Source organism: Pan paniscus, chromosome 12 (assembly GCF_029289425.2).
Source record: "Pan paniscus chromosome 12, NHGRI_mPanPan1-v2.0_pri, whole genome shotgun sequence".
Classification (NCBI taxonomy): Eukaryota; Metazoa; Chordata; class Mammalia; order Primates; family Hominidae; genus Pan; species Pan paniscus.
Genome location: NC_073261.2, coordinates 52,228,137 through 52,253,447, shown reverse-complemented (window position 1 = coordinate 52,253,447; position 25,311 = coordinate 52,228,137). Strand labels below are relative to the sequence as shown.

The window sequence follows — 25,311 nt, the reverse complement described above, 5'->3', positions numbered from 1 at the left end:
GAGAGATAATAAAGCTGATCTGCAGAGAGGAAGGGACAGCAGATGAAGGGGAGACCCAGTGGCACTGGTGTTCCTGACTCTTAGCTGGACCCGTGTCCTTTCTGCAATTTGGCTCTTTTTCTTTTCTTTTTTTTTTTTTGTTCTTTTTTTCTTTTTGATACGGAGTCTGGCTCTGTCATCCAGGCTGGAGTGCAGTAGCGTGATCTTGGCTCACTGAAGCCTCTGCTTCCCAGGTTCGAGAGATTCTCCTGCCTCAGCCTCCCGAGTAGCTGGGACTACAGGCATGTGCCACTATGCCTGGCTAATTTTTGTATTTTTTTTTTTTTTTTTTTTTAGTTGAGACAAGGTTTCACCATGTTGGCCAGGCTGGTCTTGAACTCCTGACCTCAAGTGATCCACCCACCTCAGCCTCCCAAAGTGCTGGGATTACGCGCGTGAGCCACCGTGCCCAGCCTGAAGTTTGGCTCTTCAACCCGTCTGTCAATAAGTGAGAGTCCCCCGTGTTCCTTCAGTAATGAACAAACATATTAATTATCAATTGCTGCATAAAAATGTAACCCCAAACACTGGCTTAAAACAACAAACACATATATGTATTTCACAGTTTCTCTTGGTCAGAAATTGGGGAGTGGCTCAGCTGAGTGGCTGTGGCTCAACCTGCAGTCAGGATGCCAGCTGGGGCTGCAATCTTCTGATGGCTTGACTGTGGCTGAAGGATCCACTTCCAAGGTGGCTCACCCACATGGCTCTTGTCCTGGCAGAAGGCCTCATTCTGTGCTGACTGTTGGCAGGTCTGTTTGACTGGCTGTTGGTAAAAGGCCTCAGTTTCTCACCACATGGACCTCTCTGTAGGCTGCTTGTGTGTCCTCACAACATGGCTGCCTTCCCTCAGAGCAAACAATCCAAGGGAGAGAGCAAGGAGAAAGCCACTGTGCCCTACATGATGTATTCTCTGAAACTGCAGGTCACTTTCACTTTATTCTGTTTTTTTGTTTGTTTTTTTGAGACGGAGTCTTGCTCTGTCGCCCAGGCTGGAGTGCAGTGGCACAATCTTGGTTCACTGCAACTTCTGCCTCCCGGGTTCAAGCGATTCTCCTGCCTCAGCCTCCTGAGTAGCTGGGATTACAGGCGCGTGCCATCATGCCTGGCTAATTTTTGTATTTTCAGTAGAGACGGGGTTTCACCATGTTGGTCAGGCTGGTCTCAAACTCCTGACCTTGTGATCCACCCCCCTCGGCCTCTCAAAGTGCCAGGATTACAGGTGTGAGCCACCACGCCTGGCCTATTCTGTTCTTTAGAAGATCACCATGTTGAGCCCACTCTTAAGAGAAAGACAAATAGGTTCCACGCAGGGAATCAGTGTGTCTAATTTTGAGGTCTCTCCATTCTCACTGACCACTGCCGTCCTGCTGGCCTCTGGGATTCCAAGCTTGGGTGTTTCCTCACCATATCACCTGAAAGCCGTCCCTGGGGTGTCTAGCTGTTTCAGAGGTGGCTCGGGCCTTCAGGCACAGTTCTCTGTTTTGTCCCAACTTTCTCAGCTCTGATACAACTGAGTGATTCTACTGCTTGTAAGAGGCAGTTCTGCCCTGGCAGGTACCAATCCTTCCCAACCCCACTGTGCAGATATAGAATATTTTAAAATTACAAAACGGGGGCACGATGTATGAACAGAATATTTGAAATTTTTTTCTGCCCTCAAAAATCTGGGGCCCAAGGTTGTTATATCTTCATGTCCTCATTTCTTAGGGAGGTACCTTCAGAACCAATAGTGACCCCTAACTTCTCTGGTGGTCGGTTCCATGAAAGGCAAAGGAGTGTGAGAGAGGAGTGGATGGTCAACCTCCCACTGCCATGGTAACATGGGTGCTGGCTGATGGGAGCAGAAAATAATTTAGTGAAAGTCTGTGGGGGCAGTCACAAGATGTCTGGGAAAACTGGCGAGCCAGCTGCTGAAAACAGGGACAAGGAAGCCTCCGTGGCTGGAGCCCAAATCACACTGCAGACCCAGACACCGTGACCACCACCATGGACTCCAGAGAGAGCAGCTTATAGTACTCAATCAGCTGCCACTACCACCATCCAGAACACCAGATGTTGTAGCCATGGCTGCAGCAGGAATGGATGTCCCACTGTCCCTGCTCCTCAGTGTCACTTGCTCCCAAGTTCAGGGCAGGTCCATCTGATTGGCTGAGTCTGGAACATCTGCCTGTGCCTCAGCTGTGAGGGAGGCAGGGAAAGTAAGCCTTTTCAGCTTCTGTCGTGGGAGGTGGGCTCTGCCTCCTACGAAGAATCAAAGGGTGGAGGATCTTCAAACACAGAAAAAGAACCCGGATCCTGGCACCCCCAAATTTTCAGAGTCCATTTCAGAGCATAAGAAATTGAGGGTCCAAGATCATTCACGTAAGAAGTTTAGAGGGGGAAGAAAAGAATGATAAACGAAAAGAACAGCAATAGTAAAGGATCTTTTCTTTGTTTCAGTAAGATGAAGAGGCCTGAGCAGTTTCGTGGAGGGGAAGAAACAGGAAAACCTCTTCACAAGACAAAAAGCTGGCACTGCATTCTCTCTCTGTAGCAGCAGGACAGAACTGTCTAAAGACAAGACCCCTTTGGCCAAAATAAAGGAACCTGAAACATTACTAATGACCCTTCAAAAGCTTCAGTTGTTTGTTTCCTTTAATTAACATCTAAATAGATTATACATCTTCTATAATTATAATATGGAAATGTATATGAGCAAAATATATAAATTTTTTGGTGACTGCTTAGGGAAGAATGATGTCAGTGAAGTTCATCCAAGGTCTTAAGCAGCAGCATCTATGCAGCCAGGGCGTGGTCAGCGTTTGGGGACAGAGGTAAATATCCGCAATCCATGCATCTCTTTGATTTCTTCTTTTAGTGCCTAAGTAAGAAAACAGCATCATCAGTTTTTGTGTATTTGACGTTGATTACAGTAATTCTCTGAGAGTATTTTTATACAGCTCTGCATCTGAAGGAGACTTTGTATGTGCTTTGTTTAAGCAATTTTTCCTTTTTTTGAAAAACAATTTTTTTAAATCAATAATATCTAACATGATTTAAAGATTCAAAGGTACAAAAAGGCATACAGGGAAGTCTCCCTCCTATACCTGTCCATCTCCCCAGTTTCCACCCTTGTTCCCAAAAGAACTGTTGTTAGTTTCTTGTGTATCTTTTTTTTTTTTTTTTTTAAGTCATGGTCTCGCTCTAGCGCCGAAGTTGGAGTGTAGTGGCGCGATATCGGCTTACTGCAAACTCCACCTCCTGGGCTCAAACAATCTTCCTGCTTCAGCCTCCCTAGTAGCTGGGACTACAGGCACATGCCACCATGCCTGGCTAATTTTTTTATTTTTTGTAGAGACAGGGTCTCACTATATTGCCTAGGCTGGTCTTGAACTCCTGGACTGGAGCAATCTGCCTGTCTTGGCTTCCCAAAGTGCTGGAATTACAAGCGTGAGCCACTGCACCTGGCCAGTTTCTTGTGTATCTTTACAGGGACTTAAAAATGCATATTCACCAGGCATATTCAAGCTAATATATTTCACCCCATGACCTTTTAAAACGCAAACGGTTAAAATTTCAAACACATTACACCAAGCTTGTCCAACCCACGGCCCATGACAGCTTTGAATGTGGCCTAATATAAATTCGTAAACTTTCATAAAACATTTTGAGATTTTTTTTGAAATTTTTTTTAAAGCTCATCAGCTATCATTAGTGTTAGTATATTTTATGTGTGGCCCAAGAGAATTCTTCTTCCATTGTGGCCCAAGGAAGCCAAAGGACTGGACACCCCTGCTGTACACTTTGCTCTTCCCCCAAACATCTATCTTGGAGATCTTTCTATGTTAGGCATATATGGGTGTCCTGATTCTTTTTTGCATCAGCATAGTATTCCATTATATGAATGCATTATAACTTTTCAACCTGTCCCCTAGCGAACTTTTAGGCTGTTTCCTGTATTTTGTTATTTCGAGCATCAAGCATTCTTTAAAATGAGCTGTTCTTTAAAATCATACCAATTAGCACAAATTCCCCAATGGTCAGAGCAGGAAATAAAGTTTCAAAGGAATTATGGGACTTGTTTTAAGGCTACAAATGGTGTCAGAGCCCAAATCTGAAGGAACTACCAGAGTCAAATAGATATTTGGCCCCTGTAGTGCTGGGAGAAAGTGAGGTTACAGAATCAGAGTGGGGCTTGGACCGCTCAAGTTTATAATCAGTACAGAGGAAGAAATAAGGTCCTTTTATACTAGGCCAAAATCTGATAATCATACTAGAGTGGACATTTTTCTTTTCTAGTCTCTTTAGTGATCTCCTTCTCTTGGGGAATAATTCCTTTTCCACTCTATTGTATAATTCTGGTGGAACCACCAATTGGTCTGATATTGAGGTCATTATGTGCCACTGGCCCAGCCTATGATTGGACCGAGGTGGCACATGACCCAAATTGGGCCACTTAGAATCTCCCTTGGGATTTCTGAGAGTGGAGCCTTGTTTCTTGGGCCAACATGCTATGAAATTAATTGGAGGTGGCCATGGACCGTGTTTCCCACCAAGGAGAGAAAGCCCATCTTTAGCAGGAGAAAAGGAGACCAACACAGGGAAAGAAGCTGAAAGCTCAGAGAGAGAGAGAGAGAGAGAGAGAGAGAGAGGAATCTAGATATGCCAGAAACCAGAAATTTTGTTACATGGGCCAATTAATTCCCTTTGTTTGCTTATGCTAATTTTAATTTGGTCTCTGTCTCTTACAATATAAAGAATCCTAATATATGTGGTCAGGTTTATAGATCCTTAGACACAATCTAGTCCCATCCCCTTATTTAATTAAAAAAAAAAAAATAGAGTCTACTCCTTGTCCAAAGTCAGCAAACAAGCGAGTAATGGAATCAAGATATGAACCCAGGTATCCTGAGGTCCTGGCCATACCTGGTTTCCATCATGTTCCTGACTTGCCCTGATCCAGGAGCTCCTGTTGTGTTGGGGGACAATGAGCTGCCCCACTTGGCCTACACTGCACACCCTCCAGCTCCACAATCAGGTGCAGGGCCCTCAACTCTGCAGACAGGCAGAAATGTCCCTGGAAAAAGCCTCATATAATCACTGGGCGAAGGTCCCTGGGCCACTTGCTCTCTGCAGGCGTGGAATGCTCCCTAGAGACTGTGTCTGTGCCTGGACCACAACCAGCCTCTCCTCCTTACATCCACCTTGGCTGGGTGAGGGCCGTCACACCTTCATGTGACTGACCCTGGACAGAGGAACCTTCTAGGCTTCACCCACTCAGGCCCTGCGCACTCCCCCTCCCTGATGCCTTCTCCCTGCTCTCTGTGCAGCCCCTGAGGGCTTCCCAAAACACACTACAGTCCCTTACAGCCACACAGGGTCTTAGAGATCACCTGAGTCACTCTACAGTTAAGGAAACTGGGGCCCTGCTGGGGGAAGTGACTTGGTCGAAGTCCCATGGGTAATAAGATGCAGCTTGGATAACCATTCTTAAGCACCTGCTATGCCCACAGCACTATAGTAGGTGCTGGGGACACAGAGGAAAAGGCGTGGGAAAGTAATGAAAGAGAAAGTAGCATTAAGTCCAACACAAATGGGCTGAATGTGGGCAGCAGAGGACTGCCAGACTCAAGCCAGCACAGCCCTGCTTCCGGTGTTCGAGGTGAGCTACTGCACCGGTGACTGGGGTGGACGCACAAGGGCCGCACACAGGAGGCAGCCCAGGAGCTGGACAGCCAGAAGTGGAGCAGGCAAGAGTGAGAGGGCATCTGCCCCAGGACAGCAAAGTGAGGAGAGGCTGAGAAGCTCCCGTGATTCACTGAGGTAGGCACATGTCAGGGAGACTGAGGCAGATCACATGAAGAATGGGCAATCCCAGGCTAGGAAGACTGGACTGGATTCTGGGCAACCAGGGGAGCCACGTAAAGGCTCTGAGCAGGGGAAAGACATTGGTGGAGGCGCCTTAGGGGACGGCAATCCCCTAAGCTGGAAAGAGGCCGGAGGCGGGGAGACGGCAACAGCTGTTTAGCAACTGCCTTCCACGTGGCAGGCACGATGCTGGGCACCTGTGGTCAATGCCTCATGCAATATTTGCCAATATGAGGCTCAAATCTCACCTCTGTCCACCTCAAAAGGCAACTCAGTGCTCACCGTGACTACCTACCTACTCTACCCTTGCTGCCACCTCCCCAGGATGGCAGGAGGACAGGTAGGGAGGTGCTCCTGGTACAAAACCCTCAACATCTAGGCCTCCTAGGGCGTGGCCCACAGCAAATGCCCAGTAAGTATTTCCCAAGAGAAGGCTGACGCACTGGGCCCTGGGAGAGGCTGAGCCCCGTGCAGCAGGGTCCCAGAGGAACGAGTCCATTCCTGAGGGTGCCGACAGGGGGCGCCCCCTCCAGGGAATCCCGCAGGGACAGTCTGATGGGAAGCTCAGGAGGGATGCCAGTATCGGATGGGTTGGGCGACCTTTTCAGGCCTTTTGGGCAGAAAATTCTGACTCTACAGCACCAGGATGAACACTACTACGCATAGGGTGAGTAGGCAAAATAGATGAGGCAAGCTTCACCCCGGCAGGACACCAGGCCCCCACCCAAACAGCCTGGGCATGAGAGCATCTGGATGGGGCACCTACCCCACCCCCACCTCACTCCTGAAGAGACCAGCTGGCCCTGGGAGTGGAGTCCAGTTACCACCTTGCCTTCCCCTTGATTCCAGGTCTCTGCCTCCTCCTAGGGCAGTGCCTGTCAGAACCCCATTCCCAACAGCTGTCCTGAGCAGGGCAGCTCCAGGTCCCAGCTCAGACCCTGCTGGCCAACAGACTTGTTCCTGAAGATTTTCATTTTCATTCTTCTCATGCGACTGTCAAAGCCAACATCTCCAGACTTAAATCATCTAAAATTGCCTATGACCAAGTCCATATATTTTAACACAAGTGTCGGCCCCCTAAGAATGTACTGTGGCCAGGCTCAGGGGACCCCCTCATGTCAGCTGCCTGCAGACATCCAGTGTGGAGCTGCATGACCCCCCCAAGTCCTGAGCCAGAAGGGCTGTTCTGGCTGGGGGCAGAGGAGAGGCCTCTAGAATAACTCAGGATGCAGCTGCTCTGGGCACAGTGGCTCACGCCTGTAATCCCAACACTTAGGGAGGCCGAGGCAGGAGGATCGTCAAGGAGTTCAAGACCAGCCTGGGCAGCATAGTGGAACCCCATCTCTATATAAATATAAAAATGTATATTTTTAAGGTTGGGCATGGTGGCTCATGCCTGTAATCCCAGCACTTTGGGAGGCCGAGGCAGGTGGATCACCTGAAGTCAGGAATTCGAGACCAGCCTGGCCAACATGGTGAAACCCCATCTCTACTAAAAATACTAAAATTAGCCAGGTGTGGTGGCAGGCGCCTGTAGTCCCAGCTACTTGGGAGGCTGAGGCAGGAGAATTGCTTGAACCCAGGAGGCAGAGGTTGCAGTGAGCTGAGATAGCGCCACTGCACTCCAGCCTGGGTGACAGAGTGATACTCTGTGGGGGGGAAAAAAAAGAAGTATATATTTTTAAAAAGTGCCCCAATGTCAGGATGTGAGTTCTCCAAAACAGAATGCCTTTCAGATACTAAAACATAATTTCCATGGGTAAGCCAATAAGAAAACACAAGCCAACTCTCCTCACTCTCTGCAAACTCTCAAGAAATACTGACTGGGCTCCTTCCATGTGCCAGATCCTTTGTTAGGTGTGGGGGACACAGCCCCACCCTGCAGTAAGCCTGCTTTCGAGGGGGAATGAAGGACAAGTGACTGGGCTGTCTACTCAGGAAGTGTGAGGAGAGGCACATGTTGCTATAGGGGGCCACAAGACACCTTAATCCCAAGACCGTGAGGTGACACTCCCCCAAACTGTGGGAATCACAGCCCTTCCCCACCCCAGACTGGTGCAGGTTCCTTCCAGTGTTGGAGATGACAATGATGGTGATGGCGGTCACATTTATGGAAGGCTTACTATGTGTCGGGCAGTGTTGTCAGTGGTCAACGTGTACTTTATCACGAATCCTCACAGCAACACTTTGAAGCAAGTACTGTTACTCTCAATTAGGAAACTGAGGCAAAGGGTGAGGTTGAAAAACTTGCTCAAGGTCACATGGCTAGAAAGTAGCAAAGCCCAGATTTGAAAGTGGGAAGTCCAATTCCAGAACCTGCTTCCTTAACCACTTGTAACTGTGGTTTCAGGCCAAGGGACACACTCAAATTACCAGCACCTATGGGTCCAGTCACACCAGGTGGCTTGTACAGATCTGAGAATAAAACCCAAAGTGCCACGGGTTGGGGATCATCTGGCCAGCCAGGTCTTCCCTGTCTCATCTTCTGCCTTGATTCTGACCCCAGAGATCACATGGGACTGCAAGAGTTTCCGGGAGGGCTCAGTGATGCAGCACCCAGCAGACCACCAGCATGCCTTAGGGCTGTAGGGGTCACATCCACTGCAAAGGGCTATATTCCATGAGAAACACAAAGATGGATCCCAAAGGGCACTGGTCCACAAAGGGCTGACAGGTTGCAGGGTCAGACAGCAGAGATGTCCGTTTTCAGGACACAAGACGGAAAACACCGACAGCCAAAAAAGGGGGCCGGGGAGGGTGGGGGAACGGCATTCATTCCCTGCTGGGGAGGGAGGGGAGGCAGCATTTGAGCTGAGTGGAGGACGGGAGGAAGGGCAACCCAGGCAGAAGGTCCAATCTGGGCAAAGGCCCAGATAGAGAAAGAGAGAGACCAGCGGGCAGAGGCCGGCTGGGAGGGTGCACGCAGAGAAGGGTGGGGGGAAATGCGTGAACAGCAGTCTAGGACACCTGAACTCAATGCATGAGAGGCCACCGAAGAGACGCTCATTACCAGTGCTGTGCTTTACAAAAATAACACTAGTTCACAATGGCAAGACCTTCCAGAACGATGCCAAACACACCCAGTGAGGGGGCAAATTCATAGGTACAGGTACAAGGGTCAAAGTTGGTATAAATTCCAAATTAAAATAAATATGGATAATATTTAAACTGAGCCTTAGGCTGGTTGAATGTGATGTTCCAGAACCCAAATGTTCTGTCATTGGGTCTGGGGCAGCTGCAGCCATTCTCACTCATGCCATGCATCAACTGACTCATCTGTAAAGCAGTCCCAAAGAGAGGCCAAAAAACCCCTCTTCAGATCTACAAAAACATGTATCTTTTAGCACTGTCTGTGTTTAGATATACTCATCAATATGTGACAATAACAGTAAACATTGGTAGCATTATACGAGGACATACAAAATCACTATTGGGAGGCCTGTCTTCAATTTTGAATAAAATTCCTATTTGCCACAATGCAGATACTCCCAGATTCGATTTTTCTCAGGTCTTGAGTCCTGTTTCGTGATTGCAGTACTGCATTATTCTTTCCTGCAACTGACAGCAAAAACCACCATCCCTGCTTGGCAGGCCCTTTTGGAGGCTGAAGGCCAGTGGCAAGGGGCACTGTTGCCTCTACTGACCTGATTAACCATCTGGTGCTGCTGGACAGTTCTCTTCTCCTTAAATTCTTCTGATTCAATTTTAATTTCATACATCGCCCCACAACCTCCTAAAATAAACATGATTCAAAAGCATTTCAATTATTAAGTCATGGCAGCCATGGTCCCATATATCCTTGAAGTACTGTACAATCCAAAGGTCTGAATATTATCATTCAGCACAAAGGAAAGTTGCTAAGACCATTAGGAAAAGATCATGGCTTCCAATCTGACCACATGCTCCTCCTGACAGGCTGCCACAATCCAAAATGTGCTCTTCCTTTTGCCAGGCAGCTGCACCACCCAGGGTTACCACTTGTGGGCAGGAAAGATAAGGCACAAAGCATGGACAACCTAGGGAGTGTAGAGTGTTTCCTTTCACTAGGCCAATAAACGCCACGGAAGAGGATGAGAAGGACGGAATTTCAGTGTTCCACCTTCCAAAGGACCAACAATCAGTGTTTTTGAAGTGCAAAAATACACTACAATTTGGTTTGAAAACTGTGTAATACTGTCCAAAGAAAGGAAAGAACCAGGGGAGCATGAGAGCCAGGGTCACAGCAAACATGCTATGCATGGAGCTGCTCGGGGCTGTCTCTGGCACTGCTGGGTCCACAGCACAGCATCCAGGATTTCATCCTGGGTTTTGGGGGGAGAACTTTTTGGTGAAGCCCTTGAGGCAGAGCTTGGTGGGCCATCCACCCCCTGCCTGAGCTTCCCTCCACCTGGCTGGAGAGCTGGTGCTGATGACTGATGATAAACACACAGCTCTAGCATGAAATAACATGGGCAAGAATATGTCCCCTGCATGATTTACAGAGCCAGGCCATTGTATGAGAGGTGCAACGCACTCAACAGGCTTTGCTCTGCTTCTTTTTTTTTTTGAGATGGAGTCTCGCTCTGTTGCCCAGGCTGGAGTGCAGTGGCACGATCTGGGCTCACTGCAAGCTCCGCCTCCCAGGTTCACACCATTCTCCTGCCTCAGCCTCCTAAGTAGCTGGGACTATAGGCACACACCATCATGCCCACCTAAATTTTTTTTGTATTTTTAGTAGAGACGGGGTTTCACCGTGTTAGCCAGGATGGTCTCGATCTCCTGACCTCGTGATCCACCCGCCTCGGCCTCCCAAAGTGCTGGGATTACAGGCGTGAGCCACCGCGCCTGGCCTGTTCTGTTTTTCTTATAATGTGCTCTAGGAGTCCAAGTTTTGGTTAAACCCAGGTTCTCAGCCTCAACTCCCCTTCTGCACTCTGTCCAGGACTGCACAGAGCCACAGCTGAGTCAAGCTTTAACTCTGCCCTGGGCCTGGGGCAAGTTCAGGACCTGGTAACATCAAGGCCTCAGCATTGCCCCAAGACTCCTGCAGAGCCCTCACCTGATGTACCATTCCAGCAGATTTTTTTTTTTTTTTTTTGAGACAGAGTTTCGCTCTTGTCGCCCAGGCTGGAGTGCAGTGGTGCAATCTCAGCTCACTGCAACCTCTGCCTCCCAGGTTCAAGCGATTCTCCTGCCTCAGCCTCCTGAGTGGCTGGGATTACAGGTGCCTGCTGCCATGCCCGGCTAATTTTTTTTTTTTTTGTATTTCTGGTTGAGATGGGGTTTCACCATGTTGGCCAGGCTGGTCTCGAACTCCTGACCTCAGGTGATCCACCTGCCTCAGCCTCCCAAAGTGCTGGGATTACAGACATGAGCCACCGTGCCTGGCCCCAGCAGATTTTTTTTTTTTTTTTTTTTTTTTTTTTTGAGACACAGTCTCGCTCTGTCACCCAGGCTGGAGTGCAGTGGCATGATCTTGGCTCACTGCAGCCTCTGCCTCCCGGGTTCAAGCAAGTCTCCTGCCTCAGACTCTTGAGTAGCTGGGACTACAGGCGTGTGCCATCACGCCCAGTTAATTTTTGTATTTTTAGTAGAGACGGGGGGGGTTTCACCATGTTGGCCAGGCTGGTCTTGAACTCCTGACCTCATGATCCACCTGCCTCAGCCTCTCAAAGTGCTGGGATTACAGGCATGAGCCACTGCTCCAAAACCCCAGCAGATCTTTAGATTGATTTATTTCCTGTGGTTTCCAGAATAAAATCTACTTTCTAAACTTTCTCCTCAATCCTTGGAAATGTTATGTTCTCAGTAAAGTCAGTGAGCCCTCATGGCAATGCTGAGTGGCAAAGGCTGCCTCTGGGTATGGAGAGATTCAGACTGATGCCTATCCAGCGGCCCACGCCACGGGCCGTTCTGTGTGTGTGGGTGTGTGTGTGTGTGGATAAAGGGCCTATCTTCCCCATCCTGTGGATGCAGAAGTTGCTTCTCCAGCCTGCTCCTAACACACTGCCAGCCTGAACTTCTAGGTGCCAGTGGCCACCTGAGAAGGACAGCGCTTGGCTGGGGCTGGTAACTGGGCTTAGGACAGAGTCTCCCCTGAGTCCCGGTTCTGGTTCCAGTTCCACTGTCTCTTCCCTATGAGGAGCTAGGCAATTCCTTTGGCCTCTCTGGGCTCATTTCCTCTTAGCGAAAGTAAGGCAGCTGAAGAAAATCTTTCTGGGGTCCACTCCAGCTCTGATATCCTAGGGTGTCAGAAGAATGGGGGAAAATTAAAGCAAAACCTATTCAAAGTCAAATGACAGACTGTGGACCTCAGCTCTAGGGTGACTGAGAGGGACCTTGTCTGAGCTGAGCCAGGCTGGCAACCTTGAGTCCTCCCAGCTGCGCCTTGTCCTCAGTTTCCCTCTGATATTTCTGAATCCTGACTGCCATCCCATGAGGTGGGGGCAGCCGAGCTCCACCTGTCCAGCAGCAACACATCTTGAGAAGCCACTCACCAGCAGCAAGCCCCCTCCTCCAAGCCCCTGACCCTCTGTCCTTCCAAAGGGCAAAATCTTATCCAAGCACCGTAGGAAGAGTGAGAGAAACCTTACCTGAAATGTCAGTGACTTTTATAGCTGTAGCTCGTGGAAACTTTTCTTTGAGAATTTGGGTCACTCTGAGCTCCCCCTCAGTCTGAGTGGCAAACATCCGATGGTGAAGTGGAAGCTGCCACAGAACAGAGAGGAAGGTCAGGGCAGAGGAAGATGCTGTTGCCCCTGAGCTGGGCCACTGTGCAGGCCCGCCTGCCATTCCCCCTGCAAGGCAGGCCCCTGAGCCCTCGCCAGCACAGCCATGGGTTATGTCAGAGGGGCTCTGTGGTATCAGGAGTCCATGTAAGTCCCAAAACACAGAATAAACTTTTATTGGCGGGGACAGGATGATTGTTGATAACTCAATTTGACTCCAGAGACAAGAGGCCCCAAACCTAATTCAAGAGATGTTTGCTTCCATATAATGTTGTGACACTATTATGCCGATAGTTTGATAGGTAAGGAAACTGAGGCACACAGTAATGTGCCCAAGGTTGAATTCGGTAAGATACAGAAAAGCTGGACAGCCTGCCTCAGATCCATACCACTAGGCCATCCACTGCCCTGGATGGTGGGGCCAAATTCCACACTCCCTCGCCTTTAGGCCTGATTAACATGTCTCGCCCTCCCCAGTGGGATGTGACCTCACAGCCCACTGCTCAATTAGCCAGCTATCCTTCATCATGCACTCCTTCTCACTGGGAGCAAAGTCAGAATTCTATGAAAGAAACTGAAGAAGGAATATCTGTAGGTTGTTTACCATTGGCAACAACACCCCTTCCCCAATGGCTACCATGGGGGAACCTGTGTTTGTGTCTCCTTTTTTTTTTTTTTTGAGACAGAGTTTTGCTCTGTTACCCAGGCTGGAGTGCAGTGGCACAATCTCAGCTCACTGCAACTTCCACCTCCCGGGTTCAAGCGATTCTCCTGCCCCAGCCTCCTGAGTAGCTGGGATTCCAGGCACCCACCACCACGCTCGGCAAATTTTTGTATTTTTAGTAGAGACGAGGTTTCACCATGTTGGCCAGGCTGGTCTCAAACCCCTGACCTCAGGTGATCCACCCACCTCAACCTCCCAAAATTCTAGGATTACAGGCATGAGCCACCACGCCCGGCCAGGGGAGCCCATGTTTCTGATGGAACACGTCTCAACAGTTAGTAGTGAAGGAGCAGAAAAGCAGGTCGGCAGTCACTTGGCTGGGCTGAGTGCATGCTGAAAAGGCAGACTGGGAATGGAGTGTGGCAGGCCTTGAATGCCAGGCTAAAGATTGTGGACTGTATCGGACAGGAGATGGGACTCCAGGTGATGGAACCCAGGCTCATGGGACCAAAGTAACCTGCAGGAAACAGTGCCTTCTGGAGCGAGTCAGGAGAGATGCCCAAGTAAGAGGCATTACAATGATGGAAGCACCGGGCACTGGTCCCTGACTAGACGTGGATGACAGGTTGGAGGACGCTAGGGCCGTTCATGGGTGCTGGTGCTGAAGGTCCCACCCCTCTACCCCTCAGTCCTTCCTGATAGCTCAGAGCAGGGTCCTGTGTCACAGAATCTCAGAGCACCTCCTTTAAAATGAGCTGTGCACTGCCTCTCTCACCACTGGTCTTATAGGCCAGGAATGAGTCCGGCAGCATCCCAGAGCTGACCCCAGGGCAGGCCCTCAGAGGCACTTGGTGCTGGATGAATGAATGAGCAGGGGAAGAACTAGTCAATTAGGGACAGAAATGCAGGACAGGAGAAAGGTCCAGAGTGTGATTATCTGCCTGCTGTGTGGAGGGACAGAAACTCGATGTTGAGAGGCTGGACAGGATTGCCAGGAGTGAGGGTGGGGTGGAGCTGCTTCTGGGGGCAGAACCTTGAGGGTAAAGGCAGAGAGTAACCAGATGGCAGACAGAATCGGCAGCTACTAAGGGGTGAGAGAGGTGAGGGTTGCAGAATCCTTGGGAGAAGCCTTTCATCTTAGCGGATCTGTGGGCAGCGGCCTTTAGTGGAACAATCAACTGACATCCCCAGATGATCACTGTCCACGCTGAAAGTCACCGCAGTGGAAGAACTTCTCTTCATGCACAGGGCAGGCAGGTTCAGAACCAGGGGAGAAGGAAAATGAAAGTTAAGAGAAAGAATGGTATGAACTGAAGCAAAGGATGGTTCAGAAAGGGGGAGAGATTAGGAGAGCGCGTGGGAAGTGCCCCCTGCTTGGGTTCTGCTCCGGTAGTGTGGGATTTGGAGGAGGATCAAGGTCAGAGGCCCAGTCGACCTTCCCAAGGCCCCGGCCCCGCTGCAGTCCCTCGCACCCACGCCTTGACTCTGAGCTATGACTCCTGTCTTCTGCTCGGTAAATCAATCCTTTTTTTTTCCTGTGCCCGCAGTATTATGACTGTTCATGTGTCTGTCCGCCTGACCTCCAACCTCCACCCAGCTCGGGAGCTCCCCTAGAGCGCGCCAGAGCTTGAAATTTCGAATGCCGTTGTCGCTGCGTGAATGAATGAATGAAAGAATGAATGAGAGAAAGGAAGAGGAGCCCCCCATTGCCAGTGCCGCGCGCGCCCTCCGGGAGCCAGTCCTCAAGCCCCGACAGCCGCCGGCCCCGCGGTCCCTCCGCAGCTCCCGTCCCGGGGAGAGCAGCCCCGACCCTGCCCACGCTCACCCCGCGGATCCCGCGGAGGAGAGGCGCTGCCGCGGCCGGGCTCCATGCAGCCATGCCCGGCCGACGTGACCCGCCGCCCGAGGTCACTGTATGCCCGAAAGACGCGGAGCGGGGGACCGAGAGCCGCCGCCGTGGGAGAGGCCGCCCCCTGCCGCCCGGAGGCCGTCAGCCTCCCGGCCCCGCCCCGGAGGCCTCCGGTCGCCTGGCTCCGGCCCCACCCCGCCATCCCCTGGCCCTGGCTGACTCGCCACCCCCGACACTGCAGCGCCTGCCGGCCTCGGGGCCCCGCCCTCTGCCTTCGCTCGCGCCGCTCTCCTTCAGTCTCCCCAGGGCCTGTTTCATGGATAGGGTCCCCTTGCCCGCGTGAAAGTCTCATTCCTGCTCAGCTCAGAAACACTCCAAGGTCTCGGCGCCCCATACTGGCCTTCCCTCATCCGAATACCCCTCGTGCCCCTGATGTACTTTTCCATTCCCACTCCCTACTCTGGCAGTCTAGCTTCTAAGCTGAGGAGTTTGGCCTTCGCTCCAGGTGCGGGGACTCGTGGAAGGATTTGATTCGCGCTTGAGAAAGATCGCTCCGCTCCTGTAAGGAAGAGAGCGTGTAGGGGCTGCAACCAGAGACACAGTCAGAAGCTCCGAGGCTACCGCGATGGTCCAGGTGAGAATGGAGGGGCCTAACTAAACCAGTGGCGGGAGGGATGGAAGAATGAACTGAGACACTTGGGAGGTGAATGGAATCGAGCGACTGCATGTGGAGGTGTGGGTGGGAAGGTATCTGAGATGACTCCAGTTTCTGGCTTGGACAATGACTTGGATGGAGGGTTAGGTGGGGGCTGAGCAGAGTCCACGAACAGTTTTTAATTTGCCTGAGTTTAAGGTGCCACAGGATACAGCCTAACAGAGGCCCAGGTTGGAGCCATGGACCATGGAGTCATGAGAATGGAAGGGAAGCTGACGCCATGTGGGATGGGGTAGAACTGTCCGCAAATTCGTCCCGCCTCTGGAGTCTTCAGACCAGTCAAGGCCGAAATTCAACCAAGCCTCTCCTCTCTCTAGCTGTTATTTGTTTGGAGCACGCGGTCTGGTGGCACCCTGCAGGATTTACCAGCTTTTTGCCAACATTCTGGCCTATGCAATCAATACGTCCCTTCAGCGTTGCACTTGGATGGATTGGACCTATAGTTGTTATATATGGATATTGTCTAATTTATTTATTACAGTATTAACTGACTCCTATGTTCTGGCCTTCAGAATTTCTCCTTTGGATCAATTACTAGCCTGTCTTACATTTTCTGCTTCATTCTTTTAAAATGTTTAGAGATGATTTGCTAAGTTTTCTTCATTGCTGTCAATGATGCAATTTAAACTGTCAAAAATTTTTTTTCTCAAGCAGGGTAGTAATGGTGAAGACAGCATGGTTTAGATGAGGCGCACCTATCCCCAGCTCTAGGAATGGAAACAGGACCCAAGTCTGGCTAATCAGAGACTGGTTTAGGGTCGGCCCCATGGTCTGAGCCAGACCAATGAGAATTGGTAGAGGGACTTCCTTTTGCAACTTCTATTTTAGAATCGGGGGTATATATGCAGGCTTGTTACAGAGGTATATTGCATGGTGCTGAGGTTTGGAGTATGAACAAATCCGTCCTTCAGGTAATGAGCATAGTACCCAATAGGTAGTTTCAACCCTTGCCCCCTTCCTCCTTCCCCAGTCTTGTATTCCCCAGTGTCTGTTGTTCCCAGACATTGATCTTTTTCCTCTATGTTGCTAAGCTGGTAGAAAGGCTGGAGTTGCTGGCAACCATCTTTGCAACCATGCAGGGAGAACTACTTTGGAAATGAAGCAAGACAAAGAAGAAAACAGATAAAAGGAGACAAATGTTTGACTTTGTACAGCTGGAAACCAGCAATGCTGGAAATGAGCACTGAAGGCAGTTTAATGGGTTTGTCACTTGTAACCAAGTGACCCATGGCAAGCTCACAGATTTGTATTGGCAGAATTCCTCCTTTTCTTTATTTAAAATGGTACTTTTGGCCAGGCAAGGTGGTTCACACCTGTAATACAAAGACTTTGGGAGGCCGAGGCGCACTGATCACCCAAGGTCAGAAGTTCGAGAACAGCCTGGCCAACATTGGCGAAACCCCGTCTCTACTAAAAATACAAACCATTAGCTGGCTGCGGTGGCCTTTCTACCAGCTTTTTGTCTCCAAAAAAAAAAAAAGGTACTTTTGCTTATCTCTAACCTTCCTCTTCCCCATAATTTAACAATTGCCCATACTATCTGTTACTCTGAGCTACTCTCTGCCCCATTCTCCTCCTCTTATCTTCAGTTCCTCCTAGGCTGTCAGAGCCATCTGAAATGAAAACATTTAGGCCGGGCATAGTGGTTCATGCCTGTAATCCCAGCACTTTGGGAGGCTGAGGCAGGCGGATCAGCTGAGGTCAGGAGTTCGAGACCACCCTGGCCAACATGGTGAAACCCCATCTCTACTACAAATACAAAAATTATCCAGACATGGTGGCACATGCCTCTACTCCCAGCTACTTGGGAGGCTGAGGCAGGAGAATCGCTTGAACCTAGGAGGCAGGGGTTGCAGTGAGCCGAGATTGAGCCACTGCACTCTAGCCTGGGCGACAGAGTGAGGCTTTGTCTAAAAAACATAAATAAAATAAAATGAAATGAAAACATTTGCTACTTGAAATCCTTCAGACTCCCCATCGCCTACCTACAGGCGAAACTCTCAAGTTCTTTTGTATGATTTAACCACTATCTACCTGTCCAACTGAAATCTACCCTTCAGTAATATTATACTTGCACCTCCCTTCATAAGCTATGCTACAAGTTTGGTTATGCAGTTGCCTACCTTTTAAGGTTCAAGCCTTGTCTTCTCCAAAGAGCCACCTCTGACTGCCTCACAGTAAGCTTAGGGCCCGCAACTTACCTGTAACTTTTGTTGCACTTATGGCCTTTTACAACTATCAATTTATGTATGTGTCTGTTCTCACTGGTTTATAAGCTCCCTGAGGACAGAGCCTTGCTTGAGTCATCTGTCAGCAGCCCAATATGGGACAAAAAGTGCATGCATTGTGATTACTGAACAGAACCGATAGAGGCTCAGCAATTTGCGCTCCATAGGTCTAAGTTTGAACTTTTCTAGAAAAGGATTTGCAGGACGATCTGACGAATCTTGGGCTTCCAAATTAGTTCCAACAGTTCTAGTATTTTTTTTTTTTGACAGAAGCAAATAAGTAAGTTTTACTTTGTGATTAAAACAAAAGTGAAATGCATTTAGTCCCAGGAAATGTCAATCCTTTCTGCATCTTACTTTTTTTTGCTGTGACCTCGAGATTCTCTTGTTCTCTTCAGTTGTATTGGTCCATGATCACTCATAGCTTTCATACACATATATACATCTGAAACTCAGAAAATTCATTAGGTAGGAACTCTTTGGATGCATCTCCTTTTTTAACCTCATTGGGATGATTTTTCGTTGCACCATCATTTTATAGAGCTTCCTAGCACTGCTGAGCATGCAAAATTTTTGCAAATGCAATCCAGAGAAACAGACTTGCTATATACTAGCTATTTGAACTTGTCTGAGCTTATGTGGCATGGTCTAAAGAATACTGAAATATTTCTGGCATACCTCTTAATTGCAGTCACTTTCTCCAGGTTGCTTTATGGATTAAATGAGATAACCTACTAAAGGACTCCAGTAAAAAGCTAAAAAGGTAGCTAGCTTTTGAGGTGTTGTGGCAGACTGGCATCTAGTGGCCAGCGATAAAGGTGCAGACTAGTGTCCACACCTAAGTGGGGACAGTGCAGGCTGTAATGTCCATACCTAGTGGGGACATCGATGGGGTATTTGTCAGAGAAGCTCCATGGCATAGTTTGGACATTGTTTCTGGCTGTGCAGGTTCAAACCCAGAGTCTGGCTCTCCCAAAGATTATCTGAGTTATTCTATTATTTTACAAAGTTTGAAATAGCCATTAGATACCCTTACAAACTTATCATTTTTGTGATTGATTTTAAGTCTACTGAAAATGTCAAAAGAAATCCAAAACTGATTGCTAGTAACTAGGCCAGGTGTGGTGGCTCACACCTGTAATCCCAGCACTTTGGGGCCGGGGCAGGCAGATTGCTTGAGCTCAGGAGTTCGAGACCAGCCTGGGCAACATAGCAAAACTCCATCATATTTACAAAAAATACAAAAAATTAGCCGGACATGATGGTGCGTGCCTGTTGTCCCAGCTACTAGAAGGCTCAGAAAGAAGGATCACTTGAGCCTGGGAGGCGGAGGTTGCAGTGAGCCAAGACTGTGCCACTGCACTCCAACCTGGGCAACAGAGACCTCAGCTCAAAAAAATAAAATTAGTGTTAACTTGTACTGTTTAGCCACATTCATTAAGTTTTTAATTTTAACTCTACTATCGCACAACCAGGAATGTACAAGAGATCTGGAGCCTGATTTGCATGGCAGGAAGGAGACCACGTATTTTTGTTTGGGATGGGTTTTAGCCACTATCAGAGACATAGTTTGTTTCTTAGGGGTTCGGTCCCAGTAGTATGATACTTAGTTCATTTAGGAACTTCCTTTTTTAACGGCTAAGAAAACATTTTAGCTACTAAATGATATGCAAAGATAACTTTCCAAATTTAAGCTGTACTCAAAAATCCACAGAATCTGCAAAACTCTCAAGTTTCTATATTTAAATAGAAATGTGTGTTGATATACATACTTTAATCAGTCATTTCTTGCTTTCAATATATTTTATTCTGACGAAGTTACAAAAGTAGATACAAAATACTTTTTTTAGAAGTACAGTTAACTGATTTAGAAAAATAGATAAAGCCCCTAAGGATTTTAAAACACAACATAAATTTTTATGTAAAGAACATTTAAAAATATTTTAGATGGTAACCAAAACTAACTTACACAAACTATTTTTGATGTAGAATAGAATGCTGTTCTATAATAAGAAGTCTGTAGCACACTGGTAATCCATTTGGATCTACAGAATACTTGTTTGGAATAGAATCTGATAATGAGAGAAAACTCAAATGAATGTCAGTGCAGTTGCTTCAAAAAAATTACTGCTACCACATGTCCTATCATCCCCCAAGGCCTTTTAGAGTCTGAAATATCAAAATTGAAAGCAAAAATAGGATGACCAAAGGACTACTATTTTACCTCTTTTCAGAACTCTACAATAGTAGAAACTAAATCCCCTTATGGATCTCAGGGGGAAATAATGTGCCTGTTGAAGGGGCTCAGTGTTTGGTGTCCAGGCTGGCATTTTTCAGGTGAGGGTTTCATACTGACAGGAGGCAGGCTCCTAAAACAAGGCGGTAGCACCAGCACCATGACTAGGGCTGCTTAAAAACAAATTTCTAGGACTTACGCTCTTTGGGCCTGATTTGTTAATGCTTATGAGGTAATGATATTATGTTTGAGAAGCTCTACTTCTAGTATACCTCAATGCTCAGAGAGAAAGCCAACAATACAATCAGGAAACCACAATATTGACAAAACTTAGTACTACCACCAAGATTGTTCCTCTTGCCTTGGCACTACTAAAAAACTTTACCTTTGTTACTAAAGTCATGGTGAATACAGATTTTGCATTTCTCATGTAAGCAGCTATATAAGCTAGGGTTCTACAAGCCTTAGATGAAAGGAAATACTTTGCTGGAAGCCCTGTAAAAATCACTTTATTCACAATCTGAAGAATGAAAGACAAATTTGGCTGTCAATACAAAAACTGTAGTACAAGGAAGTTCAACTGTTTAAAAATCTGCACATCACTGTACAAGTGTTTTTTGAAGGCCTGAAAATTAAAGCACCATAGGATTAACTGCATAATTTAGCAAGCACTCTCTACCCCATGACTGTAATCATGTATGAAGAGCAGAGATCAGACACTGAGAGGAGATGGCTTCTGATTAGCAAGGGGGAAGGGAGTGAGTGTTATGGAAGAGGCAAACCTTGGGCATGGGGAGATAAAAGTGAGAAGAGTCAAAAAGATTGATTTCTATAGGCCGGGCACGGTGGCTCACGCCTGTAATCCCAACACTTTGGGAGGCTGAGGCGGGCGGATTGCGAGGTAAGGAGATGGAGACCATCCTGGCTAACACGGTGAAACCCCATCTCTACTAAAAATACAAAAAATTAGCCAGGCGTGACTAAAAATAGAAAAAATTAGCTGGGCGTGGTGGCGGGCACCTGTAGTTCCAGCTACTCAGGAGAGGCTGGGGCAGGAGAATGGCATGAACCTGGGAGGCAGAGCTTGCAGTGAGCCGAGATCCCACCACTGTACTCCAGCCTGGGTGACAGAGTGAGACTCTGTCTCAAAAAAAAAAAAAAAAAAAAAAAAGATTGATTTCGTCAAACTGTTATCAAAGGTTGGCCCTCTAGCCAACTCAGGAAGGCGCCATCCTCTTCCCATTATCTCCCCTTCCTCCAATTCTCCTCCTCACCTTGGCTCCCTAGCCTTGGAGGTAAACACTAATATTTCAGTGCTTAACTGTTGGTTAAGCCAGATTGGCTTGGGAACCTGGTAATGTTTTTATTTTTATTTTAAAAAAGGACAGTCTTGAGTCTCAAAATACCAACACATCTCTGATTTATGTCCCATTTATAAGCTGCCTTTACTACTGTCCTGACATGTGATCGTCTTTCATTTGCTTTGGAGCTTAGTGGTGAAGAGAGGGAACATTTCCATAACTGAAAATAAATGGAGAAAAGTGGTAACTCTTTGTTTGAGAATATTTGAAATACTAGAAATAATGAGGAAAGTACAAGCCTAGCTGAGAAACTAGTTTCATCACTTGTGGACTTAAAAAAGTAAAGCTAACAGGGTTTAAAGTTGAGAGGCAGTTCACATCCTAAGTGATACCTAGAAACCTGCTTTCTTGTTCGCAAATGATCAACATGAACATACAGAATGGCTGACATTTGGACCTTTGGATAAGCTTAAAACATGGATTGTGGAATGTCTAATAAAGGGCTTTTCTTTTTTTTCATAATGACTGTCCCACACTTTAATTCCTCAATGATATGTGGATGCTAACTAAATCAGATGAAATGTTTTCTTTAAAATTCTGTATATATTTAAGAATTTCTAGGAAATGATTATTTAAAATGGAGTTTCTAAGTAATTATTTTCTTTATAGTTTAGTGGAGTAAGAAAAATAAATTTTAAAAAAACCATCAAATCTAACCTTTATCAAAGCCATCGAGGAGGTTGGTAAAATACTTTGCAAAAATCACAGCTCTGAACCACATAGAATGCTGATGAACTTAAAGCTTTGCCAGTTTGGCAAATCTTCCAGTATAATACCTGTTGTGCCTCATTACATTTTAAATAGACAGCAAGAGTTTACTAAATCCTAGGAATCAAATAAAAAATAAATGTTTTCTTCACTGAAGGGGAAGGTTTTTATATCCCAATAGAAATAGAGGAATTTCAAGTTTTGATACAAAAACAATTAAAACAAGATAAAACCCAAGTGGAAGCTCAGTCCATCTTTTGAATATTAACAAAATGAGGATTTTTTAAAAACTTATTTCTCCCATTTTGTTTCCTTTAAACACATACACTCACTCACTCTCTCAAGAATAGGTAGCACACCAAAACTTTATCTGTGTTATAAGATGTGTACACCTTCATGGTTTATTGTGGTTTTCCTTAAGTTTTATCCTTATTAGGATGAAGTTCATGCATTTCTACACTACTCTTAACTAAGGCTCAAGAGACAATAAAAACATAGAAGTAATTTTTTAATAAAAGGAAATAAAATAATCAAGTACTCTGAGTATTTTCCTCCATTCTCTTATCCAGAATTTTAAGGCCTCTGAAAAATAATGAAATAATAAAAATAGTGGTTTTGAGATCTAAATTTGTTAATATTTTGGATTCCTTTTCTCAGCCAAAAGCTACTATCTGAATTAAGCTTTTCAGTTTAAAAGCCTGGAAGACCATCCTTAGAAGACATTAAAAAATTACTTCTGATACACACACTCCTAATAATTTAGATAGATATGAAAACAATCTCAAATAAAGATCAAAAAATAAAGTCCCTGTAAAAATAACTTTGGTTGCTCCCACCCACACATCATATGATGATTTAAACTGCAATCATGAATTTTGAAAAAATACACGTATCTTATCTATAAAAACACTACCATACAAACTTGAAACTAAAATGTTATCTGAAGTGACACAGATGTTCTAAATCTCAAGGATACTGAAAAATACATTTTTTATTCGTAAAATAAAAGAATAAAACCAATCTGATTGTGTTATTAGGAAATTTGTTCTGGAAACTTATTCATAAATTATTGATGGAAATTCTTAATGTCCATTATGCTGTCACCTAAAACAGATTCAATCATTTTCTTGTAAAGAAATGACTGAGTAAATGAGTAAAAGAATAATAAGTAAATTTATAAGCTACAGGTTAACCATCACATATTACAACCAAGTATGACTATGTGATAACAACAAGCGTGGTCACACAGTACTTAAGATTTGGCTGTGTCCTTAAGGTCTTACTCGGAAACTATCACACCAACCTACCTTTGGGATAATTTTATCAGTAGACACAGGCAATGGGTATCTTTTTATCCTGTTTTCTTAAAGTTTGTATCACTAGTCTATAACAGATAGCAATGAGCTAGCAATAGATGAAGCAAGGGGGTAACTGTGTTCTAGAAGAAACATTTATCTGTCTTTTGATCCAAGTTTCTCTATTAATTCTTGAAGAGGTGCCAGCTCACGCCTATCAATCAGATTAAACTCCTAAAAAGAGAAGAAAAATAACAATTAAAAATGGATCTAAAACTGAAACTCTGTAAATGTCTTTTGGAGAAGGGATTCCCAACTCTAGCTTTCTGAAGTCCAAAAGAATGATGAAATAACCTCTGTGAACATTTTAAAATAGGCATTAATTCTTTTTCTTTTTCTTTTTTGTACAGATGTGGTCTATGTTGCCAAGGCTGGTACTGAACTTTGGCCTCAAGTGATCTGCCCACCTTGGCATCCCAAATCCCAAAGTGCTAGGATTACAGGGGTAAGCCACCACGTCCAGCCCTCTCTTTTTAAAAATATAGGTATGATATTGTGATATAAGTATTTGGTCTTCCTTTTTCTTCACACACGGCTCCTAAAACCCTTGTTGGAATCACCAGAGTGCTAAGAGTATCTTGTATGCTAATGAGATGACTGGTGGCTGGAGGCTCCTATAAAGCTTCAGGATGGGAACTGGTCAACCTTCAGCCAGCCCTCTCCCTTTCCCAGATCACAGCCTCTGGGGAGGGGAAAGGGCTGGCTGAAGGTTGAGTTGATCATCAATGGCCAATTATTTAATCAATCATGGGCAAGTAATGAAGCCTCCATAAAAACACAAAAAACAGGGCTCAGGAGAGCTTCCAGATAGCTGAACACGTGGAGGTTCCTGGAGCATGGCATGCCTGGAGAGAGCATGGAAGCCCCTTCTCCTTTGGCCCTACACATCTCTTCCATCTGGCTGTTCATCTGTATCTTTTGTTAACATCTTTCATAATAAACAGGTAGAGATAAGTATTTCCCTGAGTTCTATAAGTGGCTCTAGCAAACTAATCAAACCCAAGGAGGGGGTTGTGGGAACCCTGGTTTATAGTCAGAGGTATAGGTGACAATGTATTACTTTTGATTGATATCCCAAATGGGGGGCAGTCTTGTGGGACTGAGCTCTCAAACTTGTAGGATCTGATGCTACCTCCAGATAGACATTATCAAAATTGAATCAAATTATAGGTGTCCACTGTAGAAATGATCACTTGCTTGGTGTGTGAGGGACAGTCCCCATGTTTGGTCACAGAAGCGTTCTGTGTGGTGAGAGTATAGTAGGATAAAGGGAGTTTGTTTTTTCCTATATTTTTACAATGGGAGACTTATTAAAGAACCAACTCTAGGTATCAGTATGATCCTCATTGTGTTAAACATTAAAATCAAAACTGTATATATATTTAAATTTACATTAAAATTACCCGAAAAAGGCCAGGCATGGTGGCTCATGCCTGTAATCCCAGCATTTTGGGAGGACGAGGTGGGTGGATCATTTGAGGTCAGGAGTTCGAGATCAGCCTAGCCAACATGGTGAAACCCCATTTCTAGTAAACATATAAAAATTAGCCGGGCGTGGTGGCAGGTGCCTATAATCCCAGCTACTGAGGAGGCTGAGGC

The 25,311-nt window shown here is 46.4% G+C and overlaps 2 protein-coding genes and 1 long non-coding RNA gene across 6 annotated transcripts in view; 1 reads left to right on the top strand and 2 right to left on the bottom strand.

The window, feature by feature from the left end:
* Nucleotides 1-2,658: 2,658 nt before the first annotated feature.
* Nucleotides 2,659-15,243, bottom strand: BOLA3 (bolA family member 3). 2 transcript variants are annotated; one of them, XM_003810355.4, is made up of 4 exons: nt 15,086-15,218; nt 12,462-12,576; nt 9,534-9,622; nt 2,659-2,902 (listed from the first exon to the last, which is right to left on the bottom strand). In XM_003810355.4, the coding sequence occupies exons 1-4, from the start codon at nt 15,137-15,139 to the stop codon at nt 2,837-2,839; spliced, it is 324 nt and encodes a 107-aa protein (XP_003810403.2). In that variant the 5' UTR covers nt 15,140-15,218; the 3' UTR covers nt 2,659-2,836. The 2 variants fall into 2 exon arrangements, with proteins under 2 accessions (XP_003810403.2, XP_008960970.2); XM_008962722.5 differs by lacking the exon at nt 9,534-9,622 and having other exon boundaries at nt 15,086-15,243.
* Nucleotides 15,244-15,398: 155 nt separating this feature from the next.
* LOC100995362 (uncharacterized) lies at nt 15,399-22,111 on the top strand. The gene is made up of 2 exons (XR_156068.6): nt 15,399-15,743; nt 15,963-22,111. It is a non-coding gene; the product is annotated as an uncharacterized LOC100995362 (long non-coding RNA).
* The window catches only part of MOB1A (MOB kinase activator 1A), a 27,553-nt gene continuing 22,078 nt past the window's right edge, over nt 19,837-25,311 (bottom strand). For all 3 annotated transcript variants that reach the window (XM_034953406.3, XM_034953407.3, XM_063594590.1), the window contains exon 6: nt 19,837-23,886. In XM_034953406.3, the coding sequence (XP_034809297.1) occupies nt 23,809-23,886 (78 nt within the window). In that variant the 3' untranslated portion in view covers nt 19,837-23,808. The remainder of the gene's footprint in view (nt 23,887-25,311) is intronic.